Source organism: Sphaerodactylus townsendi, linkage group LG06 (assembly GCF_021028975.2).
Source record: "Sphaerodactylus townsendi isolate TG3544 linkage group LG06, MPM_Stown_v2.3, whole genome shotgun sequence".
NCBI lineage: Eukaryota > Metazoa > Chordata > Lepidosauria > Squamata > Sphaerodactylidae > Sphaerodactylus > Sphaerodactylus townsendi.
The window spans coordinates 3,947,278-3,966,064 of NC_059430.1; the positions used below are offsets into that span (position 1 = coordinate 3,947,278).

General features: G+C 47.4%; 2 protein-coding genes across 3 annotated transcripts in view; one reads left to right on the top strand and one right to left on the bottom strand.

Annotated features, from left to right (window-relative positions):
- LOC125434938 (C-type lectin-like) overlaps positions 1-18,787 on the top strand; it is a 443,381-nt gene that overhangs the window by 367,583 nt on the left and 57,011 nt on the right. The window lies entirely within an intron of this gene.
- Positions 3,966-10,747, bottom strand: LOC125434551 (olfactory receptor 5V1-like). The gene is made up of 2 exons (XM_048500048.1): positions 10,635-10,747; positions 3,966-4,940 (listed from the first exon to the last, which is right to left on the bottom strand). The coding sequence occupies exon 2, from the start codon at positions 4,920-4,922 to the stop codon at positions 3,966-3,968; it is 957 nt and encodes a 318-aa protein (XP_048356005.1). The 5' UTR covers positions 4,923-4,940; positions 10,635-10,747.

Here is an 18,787-nt window from a genome sequence, read left to right on the forward strand (position 1 = left end):
TTGAATTTAATCTATAGTGGCTGAAGAATTCCTTTTAAGGTGCAAGAATTGCCAAAAGGAAGAATCACTCTAAGGCCCTTTCCGCTCGGGTGGTAAAAAGTGCCCCAGGGACGCTAAAAACAGTGTCCCTGGGGAGGGGTTCCAGCAGCGCCAGCCTCGCAACCCCCAAGCGGCACGAAGACACTACTTCCAAACCTCGCTCATTGAGCGAGGTTTTTCGAAAGCAGCGTCTTTCAAACGCTGCCATGTGAATGGCAGCAGCTGGAAGGCGCATTTCCCCCGCACCGTCCCTGAACACCTACCTCATCTCCTGGCTTCTGACTCATCGCAGAAGCCAGGGGACACGCCCCCTGGCCTGCGACTGCAGAGCTGTCGCTCCAGCCTGCGGTGGTGTGTCCCCTGGCCTCTGCGACGAGCCAGAGCCAGGAGACAAGATAGGCATTCAGCGACAGGACCAGGGGGATGCATTGGAATTGTTTATGCCAACACCCCCCACACACTGTTGCGGTGCAGAAAGGGCCAAAGATGCATTTCAGAAAGAATATAGATGTTCAAGCATAACGGGACACTTGAAAAACTCTGGATACTTGGAGAGTGAACTCACGATTTGAATACCCTGAAAGAAACTTCCAATAACCACTCAGGCACTACTGTAATTGTAGTACCAAGAAAGTAATTTACATAATTCCACATCCCTGTAGATATCTGTACATAGGTGCCAGTAGACTCAGAATTCGTATCAGAATTTCAATATTTAAAAAAATAGTCTTAGATTTTCTAAGTCATTTTACACAAATGGGACACACAATTTTTTTTTCATCTGGCATTTCCAACCATTATAATTATTCAAATACAGATAATATTTTATTACACAAGAAGCCAGATTTATTCATTTACTTGACACTGTTTGTCCACGTGGACTCAATACAACTAATGATCTTTCATGTTTTCTGTAAAAGGGATCTAAGAAAATACAGGATTTAACTAAATGCACTTATCCACTGAACTGCTAATTATTTTTTATGGGATATAGACATACTATTGTGCTTAAGTATACTCAGGATCGGCTCAACTGATATATAAGGAATAGGATTTCTCATATACCTGTTTGAAACGGAGTACATTTGTAGTTTTTCAACTGTATAACTTCTTGAGATGCGATTCTCTCATTGAATGCCTTCAGTTATGGTGTGGTGTTTGAAGGATGTTTTGTGTACTGCATGTACAGCAGAGGCGAAGCTACCAGGGGACTGGGGGTGTGTGCGTTGCACCGACAAAAATTGCAGGTTCGTTTGTGTGTGGGGGGGGGGTAGCAATTTTTCAGTGTTTTTTCAGTTTCTGGCTTGCCGGGGATGCAGATTTTAGGCTAGCAGTACCAAAATTTCAGAGATTTTTTTGGAGACTCTCCTGATGATACCACCCAAGTTAGGTGAGGTGTGGTTCAGAGAGTCCAAAGTTATGCACTCCCAAAGGGGGTGCCCCATCCCCCATTGTTTCCAATGGGAGCTAATAGGAGATTGAGGCTACACATTTGAGGGTCCATAACTTTCGACAACCTAAACCAAACTTCACCAAACCTAGATGGTATCATCAGGAGAGTCTCCTAAAGATACCCTGAAATTTAGGTGCAGCTAGCTTAACAATTGCATGCCTGACAGCAGGCACCCTCCAAATTTCCCCAGATTCTTCGGCATTGATTTAAAGGGAGAATCTGAGGTCCCCATTTTAAACATTGAAAGTGATGCTGTTTCAGGGTGCGGGAAAATCCACCCCAAAACACCATCACTTTCAATGTTGTTTTAACTGGGGACCCCAGATCCTCCCTTTAAGGTGGATTTAAAAGGAGAATCTGGGCTCCCTAGCTTAAACACCATTGAAGTGATGCTGTTTTTTTGGGGGGGGCAAGCACAAAACTCAGATTTTGCACCAGGCTCCATTTTCCCTAGCTACGCCTCTGATGTACAGATGTTTTGCATTTTGTTTATTGTTTCTTCATTATGGTAAGTCTCTAATTAAGCTTTATTCCCAGCATTGTAAAATTCTGATATTCATTTTAATGATCTTTTTTGGAGACCAAGATGGATGAAATCTGAATGAAACTGGGCTTTACCAGAACCTCCTCTCTTGCATGTTTCTTGCATGTCAGCTTCACCAAAATCTAAAGCCCAGTTGTTTTACAGATTTCTCATTGTGACTGAAACCTTTTACCAAGGAGTAAAAACAGTGTTACTCATCTAGTGTAGTCAGTGTTCTTCATCTAGTGGTCCTCTGTGCAGTCCTACGTGGAACTACATTGAGCAGGCCAGCTGCGGAACTTTTTTGCTAGCAATTTAAACTTTAGGTCGCTTATCGGGTATTCCTCTCTCCTACTCACAGCCTGGACTAGCCCAGGCCCCACCTAGGTCATGTGACTGGAGAGGAGGGGCGCTCCCTTCCATTTCCCCCTTTTCCCTGTGAGCTCCAGCCCACCAACTTTTAGTGCTCCTCCTTGTGTCAACCCCTCCCCCCGGTTCTTGCCATGCTCATCCAGGGGACTCCAGGAGACTGTAGCATCAAAGAATCCCTGGCTTTTGCTTATGCTTTGTTTATAGTCAGGTAGTGATGGATTGTTCCAGTCTAGCCAGACAGCACTTGTTCCTGATCTGGGCTCTTGCCTTGGAACCCAGTTGCATAACCTGAGAATGCTTTAACTTTTGGGGAAGACCATTAGGGGAGGGGGAATATAGACTGCTGCTTTGTGTGTGATTTTTAAATTCAGCAAAGATCTTCTGAAGATGCCAGCCACAGATGCAGGCAAAAATGCTACAAGAACATGGCCATACAGCCTGGAAACCATAGAACACCCCACTAACAAGAATCTTTGTTGGAAGTGCCATAGAAAAGTAGATACCTTTTCCCTCCACTGATGGAACTGTGGGAAAGCAAAGAAATTCTGGAATGGGATTCACGAAGAAATTTCTTTTTTAGTAGTCTTTTTTGGATCAGTAGATAAAGAAGTCAGAATATTATTTAGATAGTTATCAATTGCAGCAAGACTCATATGGAGGCCAAGAAATGGAATACCCACAATGTATGAAATATAAGGTTATAGAATTAGCCAAGCCTGCAAAATTAACCAGTTATATTGAGGATAAATGCATAACAGACTTTAAGAGAGAATGTTCTGTTCTACTCTGTGGACATTTCTTTTGCATTTTTTTTACTCCTTTGCCTTCTAATTTGTTAATTCTGGGTTTTGATTTATTCTGTCATGTGTCGATCACATTTCCATACCTTGCTCCTTTTGTTCCATTTGACACTTGAATCTGTGAACATTTATCCACTTTTGGTCTCCTTCAAATTCAGTGAACCTTCCCTTTGGACTGGATCATCAATCTACAAAATTTCCCCCCTTCCCACAATTTCTCTGCGCTGTCATATTAGAGAAACTCCACAGTATCTGAAAAGTGTGACTTTCCCCTTTTCCTTGCAGGGAAAGTGAAGGGAATCAGCCCACAATTTGCTTTCTTTGGGTTTATTCGCTCCTGCCCTTCCCCCATCTTTCCCCAAGTGGTTTTTCCCACTCTCTGGGCCAGCCTTTTGGAGCAATTAGATGGGCCTTCTTTAACAAAATTTAAACACCTTGATCTATTGCTTGAGCAATGGCCCCCTGAAAGTGACATGAGATGTATAGTCTAGCAAAGGAATATTCGATCACAGATGCTTCCCCCCCCCCAATGCACAGGAATGACCAAGAAAGCGGTGGATGAGCAAAATAGTGGCTCAGCTGGGAACATGTCAGAGTAGGAGAATTCCTGTTTAAACAAAAAAGCATAGAGAAAAACCACTGCAAAATAAACAGCCGCACAGGAAGCAGTTGGCGCATCAATGGCTTATGACTTCCTTACTACTTTACTATGTCCCAATACAGCAAAACCAAAATCCAGTTAATCGCAGAGTTCACACAGTTCTGGGAAAAACTTGCCCTAACTTTGAGAGTGGTGGTGTCCAGATGGCCTCCAGCTTTCCACCGCCTTCTTCAGGGCCCCCTTCACTTCTTTGTTGCGGAGGCTGTAGATGATGGGGTTCAGAACTGGGGTGATGACGCAGAACATGACGGAGACCAAAATGCCAGTTGCCAAGGAGTAGCCAGCACTTGGACCCTGATAGTTCAGTAGTGCGTTTCCATAATAAATGAAAACTACAGTGAGGTGAGACGCACAAGTGGAAAAGGCTTTGCGTTTGCCAATAGTGGAACGAAACTTCAAGATGGAGGACAGGATGAAGACATATGAGAAAACAATGAACACAAATGGCCCCCCACCCACAAAAACTCCTCCCATGTGGTCTGCCACTTCATTGATGTGTACATCATTGCAAGCCATTTTCATCAGTGGAGGGAGATCGCAGAAGATGTGATGAATCTGGTTGACTCCACAGAAGTCCAACCTGGTGCTTAGAGCTGTCTGTAGAACGGAGTCTAGAAAACCCCAGACCCAAGCGGCAAAGGCCAGTACGGTGCACACCTTGGTGTTCATGAGGCGGGAGTAATGCAGAGGTTTACAGATGGCGGCATAGCGGTCGTAGGCCATGACAGCCAAAAGAGCACCCTCCGCCCCCGTGAAAGAGACAAGGAAGAACATCTGGGCCATGCACTCGTTGTAGGAGATGGTCTGTTGCTGGCGCAAGAAGTTCACCAGAATTTGTGGGACGGTGACAGAGGAGATGCAAATATCTAAGCAGGAGAGGTGGCTGAGGAAATAATACATGGGGGTGTGGAGACTTGAGTCCAGCTGAATCATAATACATATCGTGAGGTTCCCCAGCACAGTGACCAAGTAGATGGCTAAAAATGGCAAGAAGAGGTAGATGTAGCCATTCGGAATGCCTGAGAAACCCAGGAGGACAAATTCCACCACTTGTGTTTGATTCTTGATTCCCATTGAGAGCTGAGAACTCACCTGTAAGGGGAAAATAATCGACTAAGACAGGGGTAGGGAACCTGCGGCTCTCCAGATGTTCAGGAACTACAATTCCCATCAGCCTCTGTCAGCATGGCCAATTGGCCATGCTGGTAGGGGCTGATGGGAATTGTAGTTCCTGATCATCTGGAGAGCCGCAGGTTCCCTACCCCTGCCCTGGACTAAGATAAGAAATCCTCCATGATAAATGTATTTGGGATACCACCAGGCATCTTGAATGGCAATTAAATCACGTGTGTGAAGCAGGGTTGATGTAATTGTGCCCCACATGGATATTGGATATGTCACAAGTACATGACTTCTCTTCTGGTTTCTCCCGTCCTTTTTCAACTGAAACTGCCCTGTCCAACGTCTCTGATGATCTTCTCAGTCTCAGAGAGACAAGGTCTCTCCTAAGTTCTTCACACCCTGAAATTGTCTGTTGCATTTGAAACATCTGGTCTCTCCCTTGCTTGGTGAGTAGGGTTTTGTTGACTCTCTCCTCAACTGGTGCTCCTCCTTTGTGTCATTGGTCATTCACTGCTTGAATGGGTGTGTGTGTGGGGGGGTATTCTTTTGTTGTTGTTTTGTTTTGAGGGGGGTACCCCCAGGTATCTGTCCCTGGCCTTTCAATGATTTGGGGAGACACTCTATTTAGATTAGTTATTCAAATTACATCTGCCTGGCTATCTAGCCAGCCGGTAAGTCCTGCCTGCAAGAGAACCTGCTTACCTGCCAGCAGAGCAAGACCTGGTGAGCTGCGGCCTGCACCTGGGGCCAGAGGGAGGGAGGGAGATTCCTTCCCCACTCACCCCATTTGGAACACCTGTGGAGGGTGGGGCCTGGCAGCTATAGGAGACACTGCAGCAGCAGCCTTGGGGATGGGCCTTTTTTTGAGGAAACAGATCCTGTGATTCGGGGGGGAGTGGTTCAATGGGGCTGAGGATTCCAGATGGCAGCAGCAACGGAGTAGGGCTAAGATGCCCGCTCCAAGCAATACTACCTGAACCTGCTTACCATAGTTTATTATAGCTCCCTAGTAGTAGTAGTAGTAGTAGTAGTAGTAGTAGTAGTAGTAGTAGTAGTAGTAGTAGTAGTGGAGGAGGAGGAGGAGGAGGAGGAGGAGGAGGAGGAGGAGGAGGAGGAGGAGTTTGGATTTATACCCCCCTTTCTCTCCTGCAGGAGACTCAAAGGGGCTGACAATCTCCTTGCCCTTCCCCCCCCCACAACAAACACCCTGTGAGGTGGGTGGGGCTGAGAGAGCTCCAAGAATCTGTGACTAGCCCAAGGTCACCCAGCTGGCATGTGTGGGAGTGCACAGGCTAATCTGAATTCCCCAGATAAGCCTCCACAGTTCAGGCGGCAGAGCTGGGAATCAAACCCGGTTCCTCCAGATTAGATACATGAGCTCTTAACCTCCTATGCCACTGCTGCTCCTAGTAGTAGTAGTTAGCTAGTAGTAGTTAGTTAGCTAGTCTTGTTAAGATAACTGTAAGTTTGGGTCAGCTTAGTCCTCAAAGAGTTATTTAATATTCCATTAGTAGGTTGTCCTAGGTATTTTCTACTGCAAGAGGGGAGGGGAGGGATAGACAAGGGGTCAGCAGTAGTTATGGTTACTTCAGTTGATTTGTTAGAGTTTGGCTCATTAGGTAGTGGACATGCGGGGGGCAGGGCAGGGCCTCACAGTGGAGCTCTGTCATATGTGGGGTACCACAGTGAGCTCTCTCATCCCCACTGTTATTTAACATTTGTATCCATCCCCTCGCTCAGCTGGTGTGGAGCTTTGGACTGAGTTGTCACCACTATGCTGATGACACTCAGCTCATTCCGTTGATGGAGGTCCAGTCAGCCGCCCCCCCTGCCGCTCTCCAGCACTGTTTGGAGGCAGTAGCTGGTTGTTGAGGCCGAGTAGATTGAGACTAAATCCAGCAAAGACAGAGGTCCTGTGGGTAGGTCAGGGGGGGAACTGGTGGGGTTCTATCTGGAGTCGTCCTCATTGATGTAGGCCCAAGTGGCCCAGACAGTGAGGGTGGTATTTTTCCACCTTCACCAGGCTTGGCGACTGGCTCCGTCTCTCTCCCCCAACAACCTGTCCACAGTGATCCATGCAACAGTCACCTCTAGGCCGGACTATTGTAACTCTCTCTACGCTGGTCTTCCCTTGCCCTGATTCGGAGTCTAAAACTGGTTCAGCATGCGGCGGCACAGCTCCTGTCCGGCTTTCTGCCACAGTCTGGTGCTCCGCAAGTTACTCTGGCTTCCAGTGGAGTTCTGAATCAGGTTTAAGGTGTTGGTTTTAACCTTTAAGGCTATAAGTGGGCTGACACCCTCTTATCTTAGAAACCGGCTCTCCCCCTATTGCCCCACATGTGTCCTCCGATCAGCAGAGGCAAATCTACTGGTGACTCCTGGCCCCGCTGTGGTGCAACTGACCTCAAGTAGGACCAGGGCTTTTACAGCTCTGGCCCCAGCCTGGTGGAATGCTCTAACCACTTCCATCAGGGCCCTGCAGGACCTGAAAGAGTTCCGCAGAACCTCTAACACAGAGCTGTTCCGTCAGGCATTTGGTTGAGGCCGTCACATCAATTGGCCTCCTGCATAGCATCAGCCAGTCTCTCCTCAGGGAAGGGGAGCAGGATTGTAAGGAAGACTATAGGGCTTCAGTGGACTGTATTTTATTTTAATGTTTTTAGTGTAATGTATTTTAATGTATTTTATCTTTATTGAATGTAAGCCACTCTGAGCCCTATGAAGGAGAGCAGCATATATGTTTGATGATGATGATGATGATGATGATGATGATGATGATGATGATAATAATAATAATATTTCATTCCATTCTTCTTCTACGGAGCTCAGATGGCCTTCTGTGATTCCACCTGCCTTCATTTGCTCCTTGCAATATACCTCTGAGGTTAAAATGGATAAAATGAAGGAGTGCAGAAGCATATAAGAAACTCTGAGATTCTTGGAAGATGACTAGTCCAAGGTCACCCATAGACTTGGAGATTCAGGTACAACAAATATCAGATTCAGCCCAAATCTGGGTGAATTCGGGCATATTCAGGCCAAAATCGGTCGAATATGTCCTTCCCGAATATGAACGAATCTGAATGCAAGGTACTCGGGCTTTTTGGGGGGAATTTTTGGTGTTTTGCGTTTTGGCCTGCCGGGGGCGCATTTGTAAAGCTAGCGGCACCATAATTTCAGGGTATCATCCGGAGACTGTACTGATGATATCACCTGAGTTTGGTGAATTTTAGTTCAGGGGGTTCAAAGTTATGGATCCCCAAAGGAAGTGCCCCATCCCCCATTGTTTCCAATGGGAGCTAAAAGGAGATGGGGGCTACCCCTTTGAGGGTACATAACTTTGGCCCCCCTGAACCAAACCTCACCAAACTCAGGTTATATCATCAGGACAGTCTCTGAATGATACCCTGAAATTTGGGTGCCACTAATTTTAAAAATGCGCCCCCTGCAGACCAAAACGCAAAAAAACAAAAAATCCAAAACAATCAGATGAACCTGAATATTCGGGTATATCCAAATATGTTGTTTGTCTTATTTGGGCATACAGATAATTTTATGCCTGAATAAATCCAAATCTGAATTTTACCAAATTTCTAGGGTATTGACCAAGCCTAGTCACCCACAAGACTTCATGCCTGAATGTCAGGGTGCAAGTATCTCACATCCTGCATTTCACTGGCTCTTCCACTGGGCTCTCCGCTGCCCTTACAACCAGTGGCATAGCGCCAACGGGGCAAGGGGACCAACATAAGAACATAAGAACAAGACAGCTGGATCAGACCAGAGTCCATCTAGTCCAGCACTCTGCTACTCGCAGTGGCCCACCAGGTGCCTTTGGGAGCTCACGTGCAGGAGGTGAAAGCAATGGCCTGCTGCTGCTGCTGCTGCTGCTGCTCCTGAGCACCTGGTTTGCTATTTGCAATCTGAGATCAAGGAGGATCAAGATTGGTAGCCATAAATCGACTTCTCCTCCATAATTCTGTCCAAGCCCTTTTTAAAGCTAATCAGGTTAGTGGCACTGGGCAGAGCAGTGGCAGACACATGGCTGGGCCGTGGAGGGGGCGTTCCGGGGTGGGGGGGCAGGTGGTACTGCAGCAGGGGTGCATGGTGCATGCATGCCCTGAGCACAGTTTTGCCTCATTCCGCCCCTGTTTACAACCAAGGGTACCCACCAGGAAACCGGAACTTCCTCCCTAACTCCAGACCTAGCTTTCCAATTGCCTGTTTGGAATTTCCATTCAGATGGCTCATTGCCTCCTCAGACTTTACACATAGACCCCAGACTGTTTGTCTCTACTTTGTATATGACCAGTGTCACCATAAAACAGCATAAATCACTAGCCTTATGTAAGTCTTACAGGGATTTATTTTCCCTATACTGAGTTGCAGTCTTCTTCCGTCTTGGAACAGTATAACTCAGCTTAGGGTTAGTCTGTAAGACTTTTCTGTCTATCCTTTAGGTACAGGAAATGAGATTCCACCTAAACATGAGGAAGAACTTACTGGTGGTTAGGGCTGTTCGACAGTGGAATCTGCTACCACTGAGGGTGGTGGAGTCTCCTCCTTCGGAGGTTTCAAACAGAGGCTGGGTGGCCACCTGTCAAGGGTGCTTTTGATTGTATCTTCCTGCATGGATGACCCTTGGGGTCTCTTCCAATTCTATGATTCTATGCACAAGTATGCTCAAAATGGCATCCATTGAGAAAAGAAGTCTGTTTTTTAAAATTTCCTTTAATCGGCCGAATATGTTCTGCCTGAATATGAACGAATCCGAATGCAAGGTATTCGGGCTTTTGGGGGATATTTTTGGTGTTTTGCATTTCGGCCTGCAGGGGGCGCATTTTTAAAGCTAGCGGCACCATGATTTCAGGGTATCATCCGGAGACTGTTCTGATATCACCTGAGTTTGGTGAATTTTGGTTCAAGGCAATGAATTGAAACGGAGAAGATAACAGTGATTCTGTCTGCTAGAGACCATCAAGCCAGACCAATTTGTGCTACAAGGGTCATATAAGCAATGCTCATCTTCCAGGAGTAGGGACAGAAAAACGCTCTTTTATGTATATCACACATTGTTAACCAATGTGAATGTTTTGTATTATAATCTCAAGAACACTGTACATTGTTTACCAACAGGAAGGTTTTGACCAGGACATTATGTAATTAAAATGCAGGTCCTTTATGAGGAAGTGTTTCCCAGTCGATTTGCCAGCCTCGACACGGTTTTGTTATTTCGTATTATTTTGGGTGTAACGTGTTGCCCTCCAATTTGGTGTCTTATTGAAGAGTCCTTGAACCTAATCAGTAGGTGGGGCATTCTGCTTACCTTACTTTGGAAAGCACAAGGGCATCATAAGCAAATAATAACTGTGTATTACTATTGTTTTATTGAGGGACTATCTTGATGGCGTAAATTCAAGCTACCAAAGTGGCAAAGACCTTAACTGTTGTCCTTTGTTCATGGTGTATTTCATTATCCTAGGGGAAAAAATTATCTCCAGTAACCAATCTGTTCTTCTGAAAAAAACCCCCTGAAATCTGAACAAACGTGTACCTCTGGCTGCTGCCAGCCAAGGGACTCTAGAAGCCACCTTTTTACCTGCATGCAGGTTAAGAAGGGTTTGCCCAGCACCTGGAAATACGCTGCCCCCAAAAGCTGCTCACCTTTGCACGTGGAATGGCAGGTCAAGGCTGGGTCCCTCCTTCTCTTCCTCAAGTCCTTCCATTAATGTCAATCCTATCTGCGAGATGAGAACTGCTCTTCAGGCTGTCTGGGCATGGTAGCCTCACACATGGAACCTACGCCAGATCTTGGAAGCCTCTCTCTGTCTCCCACAAGAAGTCTCCGATGCCCTGGAGCAGCCAGAGGTATACAAAGGTGATGCCGCCCAGGGGGCCTAATCCTATTCTTGTGGGCCTTGGGGATGCTCTTGGATTGGAAGCCCTCAGGGAGTGAGGAGCACTGGCTGGAAGCTCAGAGAACTGGGACAGATTGTCTCTCATGACGTCAGGGGAGTTAAGTATAATTTATACCCAAAGGATGTTCAGAGCATGTCAACATGATGGGGGCTGGCATGGTGGATGAGTCCTGAGCTTTCTTCTTAGGGATACCAACCTCTAAGGGTCCCCTGGAATTATGGCTCAGCTCCAGAATTCAGAGACCAGCTCCCCCAGAGAAAATGGGTGCTTGGAGAGGTGGACTCTACGGCATGGTGTCCCACTGAAGTCCCTGCTTTCTCCATGCTCCATCTCAACATTTCTAGGAGGTTCTCAATGTGGCAACCCACCCCACCCCACCCCCACCAGTTGCCAGAAAGCCTGGACAGTCCTGTGTCTCTCCCAGGCTCCTGCTTGCCCAGAATTCCTGTTTTGTGCCATTGGGTGGGTGGGTCCTAACAAAAGGGAGTGGGTTGCGTTCTCAGCTTCTGAATTCCTGTTGCCATCTCAGATGCTCAAAAGCACAGGTGTCAAACTCGCGGCCCTCCAGATGTTATGGACTACAGTTCCCATCATCCCCTGCCAGCATCATGCTGGTGTAACCTCAGCTTGTGGGTTCTGTGGGGCAGAACCTGGAATGAGTTTGCAACAACAATTTTTTTAAAAACAAAAACAAAATGGTTTACTTTCTTAACACATAACATATAACATCAACATTTAACATCACACTTCAAGGTCCTGTTCAGGTTGCATTTTCAAGTCCTTCTAGTTACAGTCTACTGATACTGCCCAGTCCAATTCTTCTCTGCAAGTGGGTTGGCTCCTGAAGACTCCAAGGGCTTGATGAACAGGATTCAACATGATGAAGGTTTCCAGGAGAACTCTCACCCATTACAACCACAAAAAGAAACCCTGAAACAATAAACGCCAACATTTACAACATAGCAAAAATAAACAACTACTTTCCCAGTAGTTCCCAACAATATTGCAGTTTACCTTAACAAGGTGTTAAGGGCTTATAGAAATCAAGGTCCGAGTCTGGTAGCCTTGTCTCCTCCAACTACATGAGGTCTGCTGCCTCGTGCTGCTCTGAGTCTCCACCCCTTACTGGGTCAACCCATTCTGAGCATGGGGGTTACACTGGCATGGGATGATGGGAACTGTAGTCCATAACATCTGGAGGGCCACGAGTTTGACACCTATGCTCAAAAGCATCCAGACCTGCAAACAGAGCCCCTCATGAGGAGGGCTACAGAGGACGCACCATTCTTTCTAGTCCACCTTGCATGGGTCCAACATGGCAGCCACATGAGAAGATGGGCACCTTTCCTCTTGTGTCGCTCCTGCCCCTGTCGAGTAACACCAGAGAATGTGTGGCATTTCAACGAACAGGACAGCTTTTCCTCCTTTTATTTATTTATTTTATTTATTTATTTCTTCAATTTTTATACCGCTCGATCCCCGAGGGGCTCCGGGCGGTGAACAACATCATTTAAACATAAACAGGAGCGGTCATACAGAATATAAATACATAAGCTCCATCCCATACTCATCAATAAAATAACTTAAAACTCATAAAAACAGCGAATAACAGTAATACATAAATAGACAAGAGGCGTCCAACCCCAATTAAAAACCTATCCCCCCCCCCCAGAAGGGGGATGGCGGGGTCCCTCAATATGAGGGGACCCTGATGTAATCGCACTAAGGCAAGGAGCAGTGAGGGGGCACCGTATCAGCGGCTGGATGCTCCGAAGGCCCGGTGGAACAACACGGTCTTACAGGCCCTGCGGAACTCACCCAGGTTCCTTCACTCCCCTTTCCACAGGGTGGTTTGTGTTGGAAGGAATGAGCATGGAAACATCTGTCTTTTAGCTCTGTCGCCCCTTCTGAAATGTATTAAGACAGAGAGGCCTGGACGACTGTGCCCTTTTTACTTTGATCTGCTCTGCTGCTACCAGGACGGAGATGCACCATGGAAGAGCACCCTTGGGGTTTGGTTGGTTAGCCAGGTGCAAATCCTGTAGCCTTGGCGAGCCCACATTTTACCAGCTTTTTGGGCAAGAATTTCATGGGGGACCTTGTCCAGAATCTTTCTGGTCTCCAGGAATCCTTTTTTCCCCTGATCACTTTCATGTACATGTCTGCGATCCGAACCTTAAAGGTGCAATGTGGAACGTACAACTGGGCGTTGGGCACATGTGTGCCAGATCTTCTGGTTGCTTTGTGTGGGATGGTGATGGTGCCCACACACCTTCATGTACCTCCTGGTACATGGAGCAGCAGTGGCGTAGGAGGTTAAGAGCTCGTGTATCTAATCTGGAGGAGCTGGGTTTGATTCCCAGCTCTGCCACCTGAGCTGTGGAGGCTTATCTGGGGAATTCAGATTAGCCTGGGCACTCCCACACACGCCAGCTGGGTGACCTTGGGCTAGTCCCAGCTTATCGGAGCTCTCTCAGCCCCACCCACCTCACAGGGTGTTTGTTGTGAGGGGGAAAGGGCAAGGAGATTGTAAGCCCCTTTTAGTCTTCTACAGGAGAGAAAGGGGGGATATAAATCCAAACTCCTCCTCCTCCTCCTCCTCTTCTTCTTCTTCTTCTTCTTCTTCTTCTTCTTCTTCTTCTTCTCCTCCTTCTCCTTCTCCTCCTCCTCCTCCTTCTCCTCCTCCTCCTCCTCCTCCTCCTCCTCCCCCTCCTCCTCCTCCTCCTCCTCCTCTTCTTCTTCTTCTTCTTCTTCTTCTTCTTCTTCTTCTTCTTCTTCTTCTTCTTCTTCACCCTGGTAAGGTTGCATGGCTAGAATGTACCTGTGTTTTTAAAGATATTTTTATTGGAGATTTAAAAATGAATTCAAGATATTTGGCTACGTGCCCCTGTTCCAGTATTATTCCGAGAGAGAGGGGTGAGCAAGATTTATTTGCTTGCCCCAACAAGATATGATATTTCCCCTCTACTTCTGTTTTTTTCTTGGCTCTGTTCTCATGTTTTACATTAATGCTTTGAATGCAGTGAGAGCCGATCCTCCCCCCTGATGCTGCAATTCACCTCTGTTTACCCAGGATTTAAAGCTATAAAGTTATAAAAACATCACAGCTATAAAGCTATAAAAACATCACAGTCATCATATAAAATGTGCAAACGAGTGCACTAAGGAGGGTCATTAAGTAATCACTTCTTTGTTTACTCACTGCGCTCTGTATTTTATGCTGTTTGCTTTTGCCACGTTTGTTTTGGGTCCTCTCTGCTATTGCTGCTGCTGTTGCTTTCTTTCCGTTCTGTACTCGGTTGTAATTCAAGTCTATTTCTAACCTTGTGTCTTCCTGTGTCGATGTCTTACTTACTTGGGAAGTGTTCTCGCTTCTGTTTAGGCTATATTGGAGAAAGCTTTGCTGCTTCCTCCCTTTTCCTTTGAAATATAGGCCACTTCCGCACGGCCACGTTGGGGGTTGGGTCAGCGTACATGACGCCGACCCAACCCCCTGGGACTGTTCGCACGAACGACAGGGAAGACGGTGCCGCGGAGCGCCGTCCCCCGATCAGCGTATCTTCCCTGCAACCATCTGGCGCGTTGCCAAGGCCAGGGGACACGCCCCCTGCCCTGCGCGACCACTCCGGAGTCGCAGGGCAGGGGGACATGTCCTCAGGCCTCGGCGATGCGCCGGACAGTCGCAGGGAAGGTAAGTCGATTGGGAAAGAGGGGGAGGGATTGCGCCTTCCTCAGAGAGCGAGGTGGGGAAATGGCGGCTTTGCGCCGCTGGGGAGGAGCGAGGGCAGCATGGCTGCAAAGCAGCTGCGCCCCCCAATGCGAACAGCTGCCTAGGGACAGCATTTTTGCCGTCCCTAGGGCGCTGTATACAGCCCGTGTGGAAAGGGCCATAGTGTTGAGCTGTAGGGCTAAAGAAGCGGCCGTGACATGGCAAGGAGGCCTTCAGCTACTTCCCTCAAGCAGCAAAGAAGTGGCCGTGACTTACCACGGCCGCCATTGCTGATGGGGAAGGGACAGCCTCTTTGGTGGCTGCCGCCTTCCCTGGTGGCCTTGCAAGCTTCCAAGTGCTCGCAAGGTTTTTCCGGGCTCTAGGGCACCTAGCAGTGATGCTGGGTGCCCTGATGTTGGTGGGGAGGTGGGCCTAGGCAGCCTTTATAAGGCTGGGCCTGGCGTACAACCTCCCCATTTGCCGGAGGTCAATCGTTGCCCACCCACCTCTCCCTGTTTGGCCTTATGTTAATGCATGCCTGTTTTGTTGGAGGGCTGGCGGTTTGTGCATCAGGGACTGATCTTTAGCTTGGTGTCAGCGGGAAAAATACCCGCTTTATTGGAACCTCCTTATGAAATTTGGGGTGGAGCAAGCCAAGGGGTAACCTGCCCAGACGTGGGCTTCTATGGCTTGCGCCCCTGGCAGCTAAGTCTTCAGGAAGTGGCAACCGCCCATCTGGAATCTCACAGCTGCTCCAGCGTGTGATAATTTTTCATCGGCAGGCGTGCTGAGAAAAATTTAGGTGTCTGGGGGGCAGCACTCGTGCTGCCCAGCACACAGATCAGACCCTCATGCTGCGCCTTACGCTTTGTTTACCTTGAACCAATTTTTGTTAATAAAATGGCTATGGCCAACTTTTCCCCACACAAGTGTGTTGTACTTTCATTTATTCCAGGAATGGCAAGGAGGCCTTTAGTTACTTCCCTCAAGCAGCAAATGGTGCGTTCTAATGGCGGACGCCCCTCTCTCCTTTACCGCACAGGCACTACTGTTTTCAGCTTGCTCAGCGTCTTCTTTACCAGTAGCTCCCAGTTTTGTTTGAAAAGCTTCTCCGCACTTTCATATGTGAGGATGGGGTCTTCCAGAGCTTCTGGGACCCTTATTGCTAGTCAAAGGAGAGATAAAAGTTGTGAGCGGCTGGTGAAGCTGCTGCTACCCCGTTCAGCGTGGCACCAGAAGTCGAATGTGCCTGTGTTTTGAAGCAGTGCCTTGCAGCTTTGTCTGGAGGGAGGATGGGCTGGCAATGATCTCACCTGATTCAGTGTTCCTGCATCATGTGTCACACTGACTTTGCTTCTGTTGGGCTGTGCCGTTTGTGGGTTGGCATGTAGCAGTTGTGTTGAATTGGGATACAGTTGTGTAAGTATTGGTAATTGAGATAGGAGGCATGGGTAGAGCGATCATGCCTCTTTACTTTTTCCCTGGAGGACAGTCACCGAAAGCTACACTACAAATTTGGCAACTTTACACACACACACACACACACCGAAATTCCCCATAGACTATGACTGAGCCGCATATTTTTGGGCTTTGGGAAAGCCAAGAATACTTGGCTTAACAACATTGGTATTATAGTCAGGCAAACATTATAGTCAGGCAAACATTTGTTTTCTGACCTAGGACACTGGATGCATCCATCCCTCATGAGAGCATACCTGCTCTTCCAAATTCATGGAGGATGAGGCAATCAATGAACCAAGGTGGCTATCTGTTTCTGTCAGTTGCTGCAGTGGCTGCAGCGTTTGGGACTCTTTAGTTTGGAGAAGAGACGTCTGAGGGGGGATATTGTTAGCCCAAGGCCAGATTAGAATTTTCTTAATAATAATAGAACTGCCTCACTATCTAGAATCGCCGTTTCAGCCACCTAGGCCAAGGGGCAAGGGACTCTTCTTTCCCCAAGCCAGAGGAAAGAAAGAGAGGCAAGAGTTCCCAATCAAAGCAAGAATCCTTGCATAGAATAAAAACAAAGTTTATTTCTAAGCCAGCACAGGTCTCACCAGAGTTGAGAGCTGCCCCGAATAGCCGAAAGGTTCAGGGTTTTAAAGGGTCTTCTTAGGGTACATCAAAGCAGAGTCATATACATTGCAAAAGATTTAGGGTTGCAACAAATTATCCCACGTCAAACATTTGGTATAAGTTCCCAAGCATCTATGATGTTTCTAAACAAAGTGAATGTAGGGCTAGTTATCTATTGCATCCTGACTGCTCCAACTATCACCTTGTTTATGGTACTTCTTGTAACAACAGTAAGGTCATCTAGTTCCTGAGAGGCCAGGGAGGCAAAGACGGGGTGTTTAGACATTCGGGTTGTTTATGGCTATCTCTGCATATTGGAAAGTGTTATCTTCCCGATATCTGGCTGTAAATTAGCCTGGTAGACTGAGGGGCTCCTCTGTCTATGGTGATGTGGTAGGTCAGGCAATTTGCTAAGGAATGTGTTTTGTTAACCTAAGAGCAGAGAGAGAGAGATCTATCTAAGTAATACTACTATATTCATATCCCTATATTGTATTGATATATTTCTTAAAGCATAATTTCCTGCTCTTCAGCGTTGCTCACAAAATCCCCCCTTTTTAATTGTGCGCCTGAAGGAACCTGAGGGGGCACACTAGCCGAACTTGGTCCAGTATTGCAGCGCTGACGAGGGTAGGGGTATTGGGGCACACGACCGGGAGCATATGAAGGTGGAGGAGCGATTGGTATAGGAGCCGAGGCTGGAGGCCTGGTGGACATTACTGCAATCAGGGGACGACCATTTGGACTAGCCGGAGTCGGCCTCAGTGCAGCCTGCATGGACGTGCAGCAGGAGGCTGCAAGGGGAGCACAGTGGATGCAACAACAAACAAACAAACCTAATACAATAATGATTATTATTGTTACAAACAGTCCCCTCAGCCAGGCAAAGTTTGGCAGCCAATCCAGGGCATGAGTCCAGAAATCTGTCTGAGCCACCTCACTCAAGGGATGCACAATGTCTTGTAAATCATTAATATTAGTGGTGACATTCCCCTCCATATTTATGGACAGGCAACATTGTTCTCCCAACAGGGCACATGTTCCTCCCTGTTGAGCACTAAGAACATCTAAAGCCCGGTGATTCTGCAGAACCATATCAGCGATAGAATGGAGTTCCGTTTGTAGTCCGGAAAGGGCCTGGGCTGTTGCCTGGAATCCAGTATCAATGATGGCAGACATATTCTTCACTGCCCTTTCCAACTGGATCACCCCAAACCGCGGGAATAAAGTACGATAAAAGGTGCCCCACCAAGGATGGGTTTCGCCTACTAGTGGGTTGTATACTACTTCTCTGGGGTATCGCCCACCTAGGTTTAACACCCTCCTAGGGGAAATAGTTTTCCGTTTTTCTAAGTCTAGGACAGCAGTGCCAAAAGAACAGAGACCAGACCAATCATGGTGAATCACTTTTCGCCCCACAGTGCCACAGATAAAAAACAAACCTTTCTCGCTTAATAATAAAGCCCTCCTTTCTCTAGGAAACTTTGAAACTAGCTGTTGGCAAACTGGGTCTATCTGCTTATTGGCAGTGGGGGCTACACATGTCTGAAGGATGGCCATCCAGGGCAGGATGGAGGTGGCTGTACCTTCCCAGACAGTAACATTATTTTCTTGATAGGTACGATATTCTTGGCCGTAGGCTTCAGGGGAATTTACAGAGATGTGGATCGTATAGTGAGAGTCTGATACTGTGAGATACCCCGTTTGTGGTTTCCCTGGGGGTGCTATGACAGAGATTTCCCCTTTTTCTGGGATCCACTCGAAATTAGTAAATGACAGAATGGTATCACATAGTTGGTGTGGCGGAGAGCCATAGTCAAACCTTCCTCCCTGTCTCTGCAAACAAATAGGAAAACGACGGACCTTGTCAGTCCGGATGGAGGTAGTATAGACCTCTCTGCCTTCAGACCCCAGGCGGTGAATGGTGTCAAGTTTCCACTCCTCGGGAACGTTGACCCATTCCACCTGTTTGGGGACCTCCAGGGGCCATTCATGATGATCGTATACATTGGCTGGCCCTTCTGAAAAATCAAACCACCATAATAGGGCCTTGGCTATGTGAGTATAGTGTGCCCAGGTACCTGAGTAGGCCATCTGGGTTTTATAGCACAAC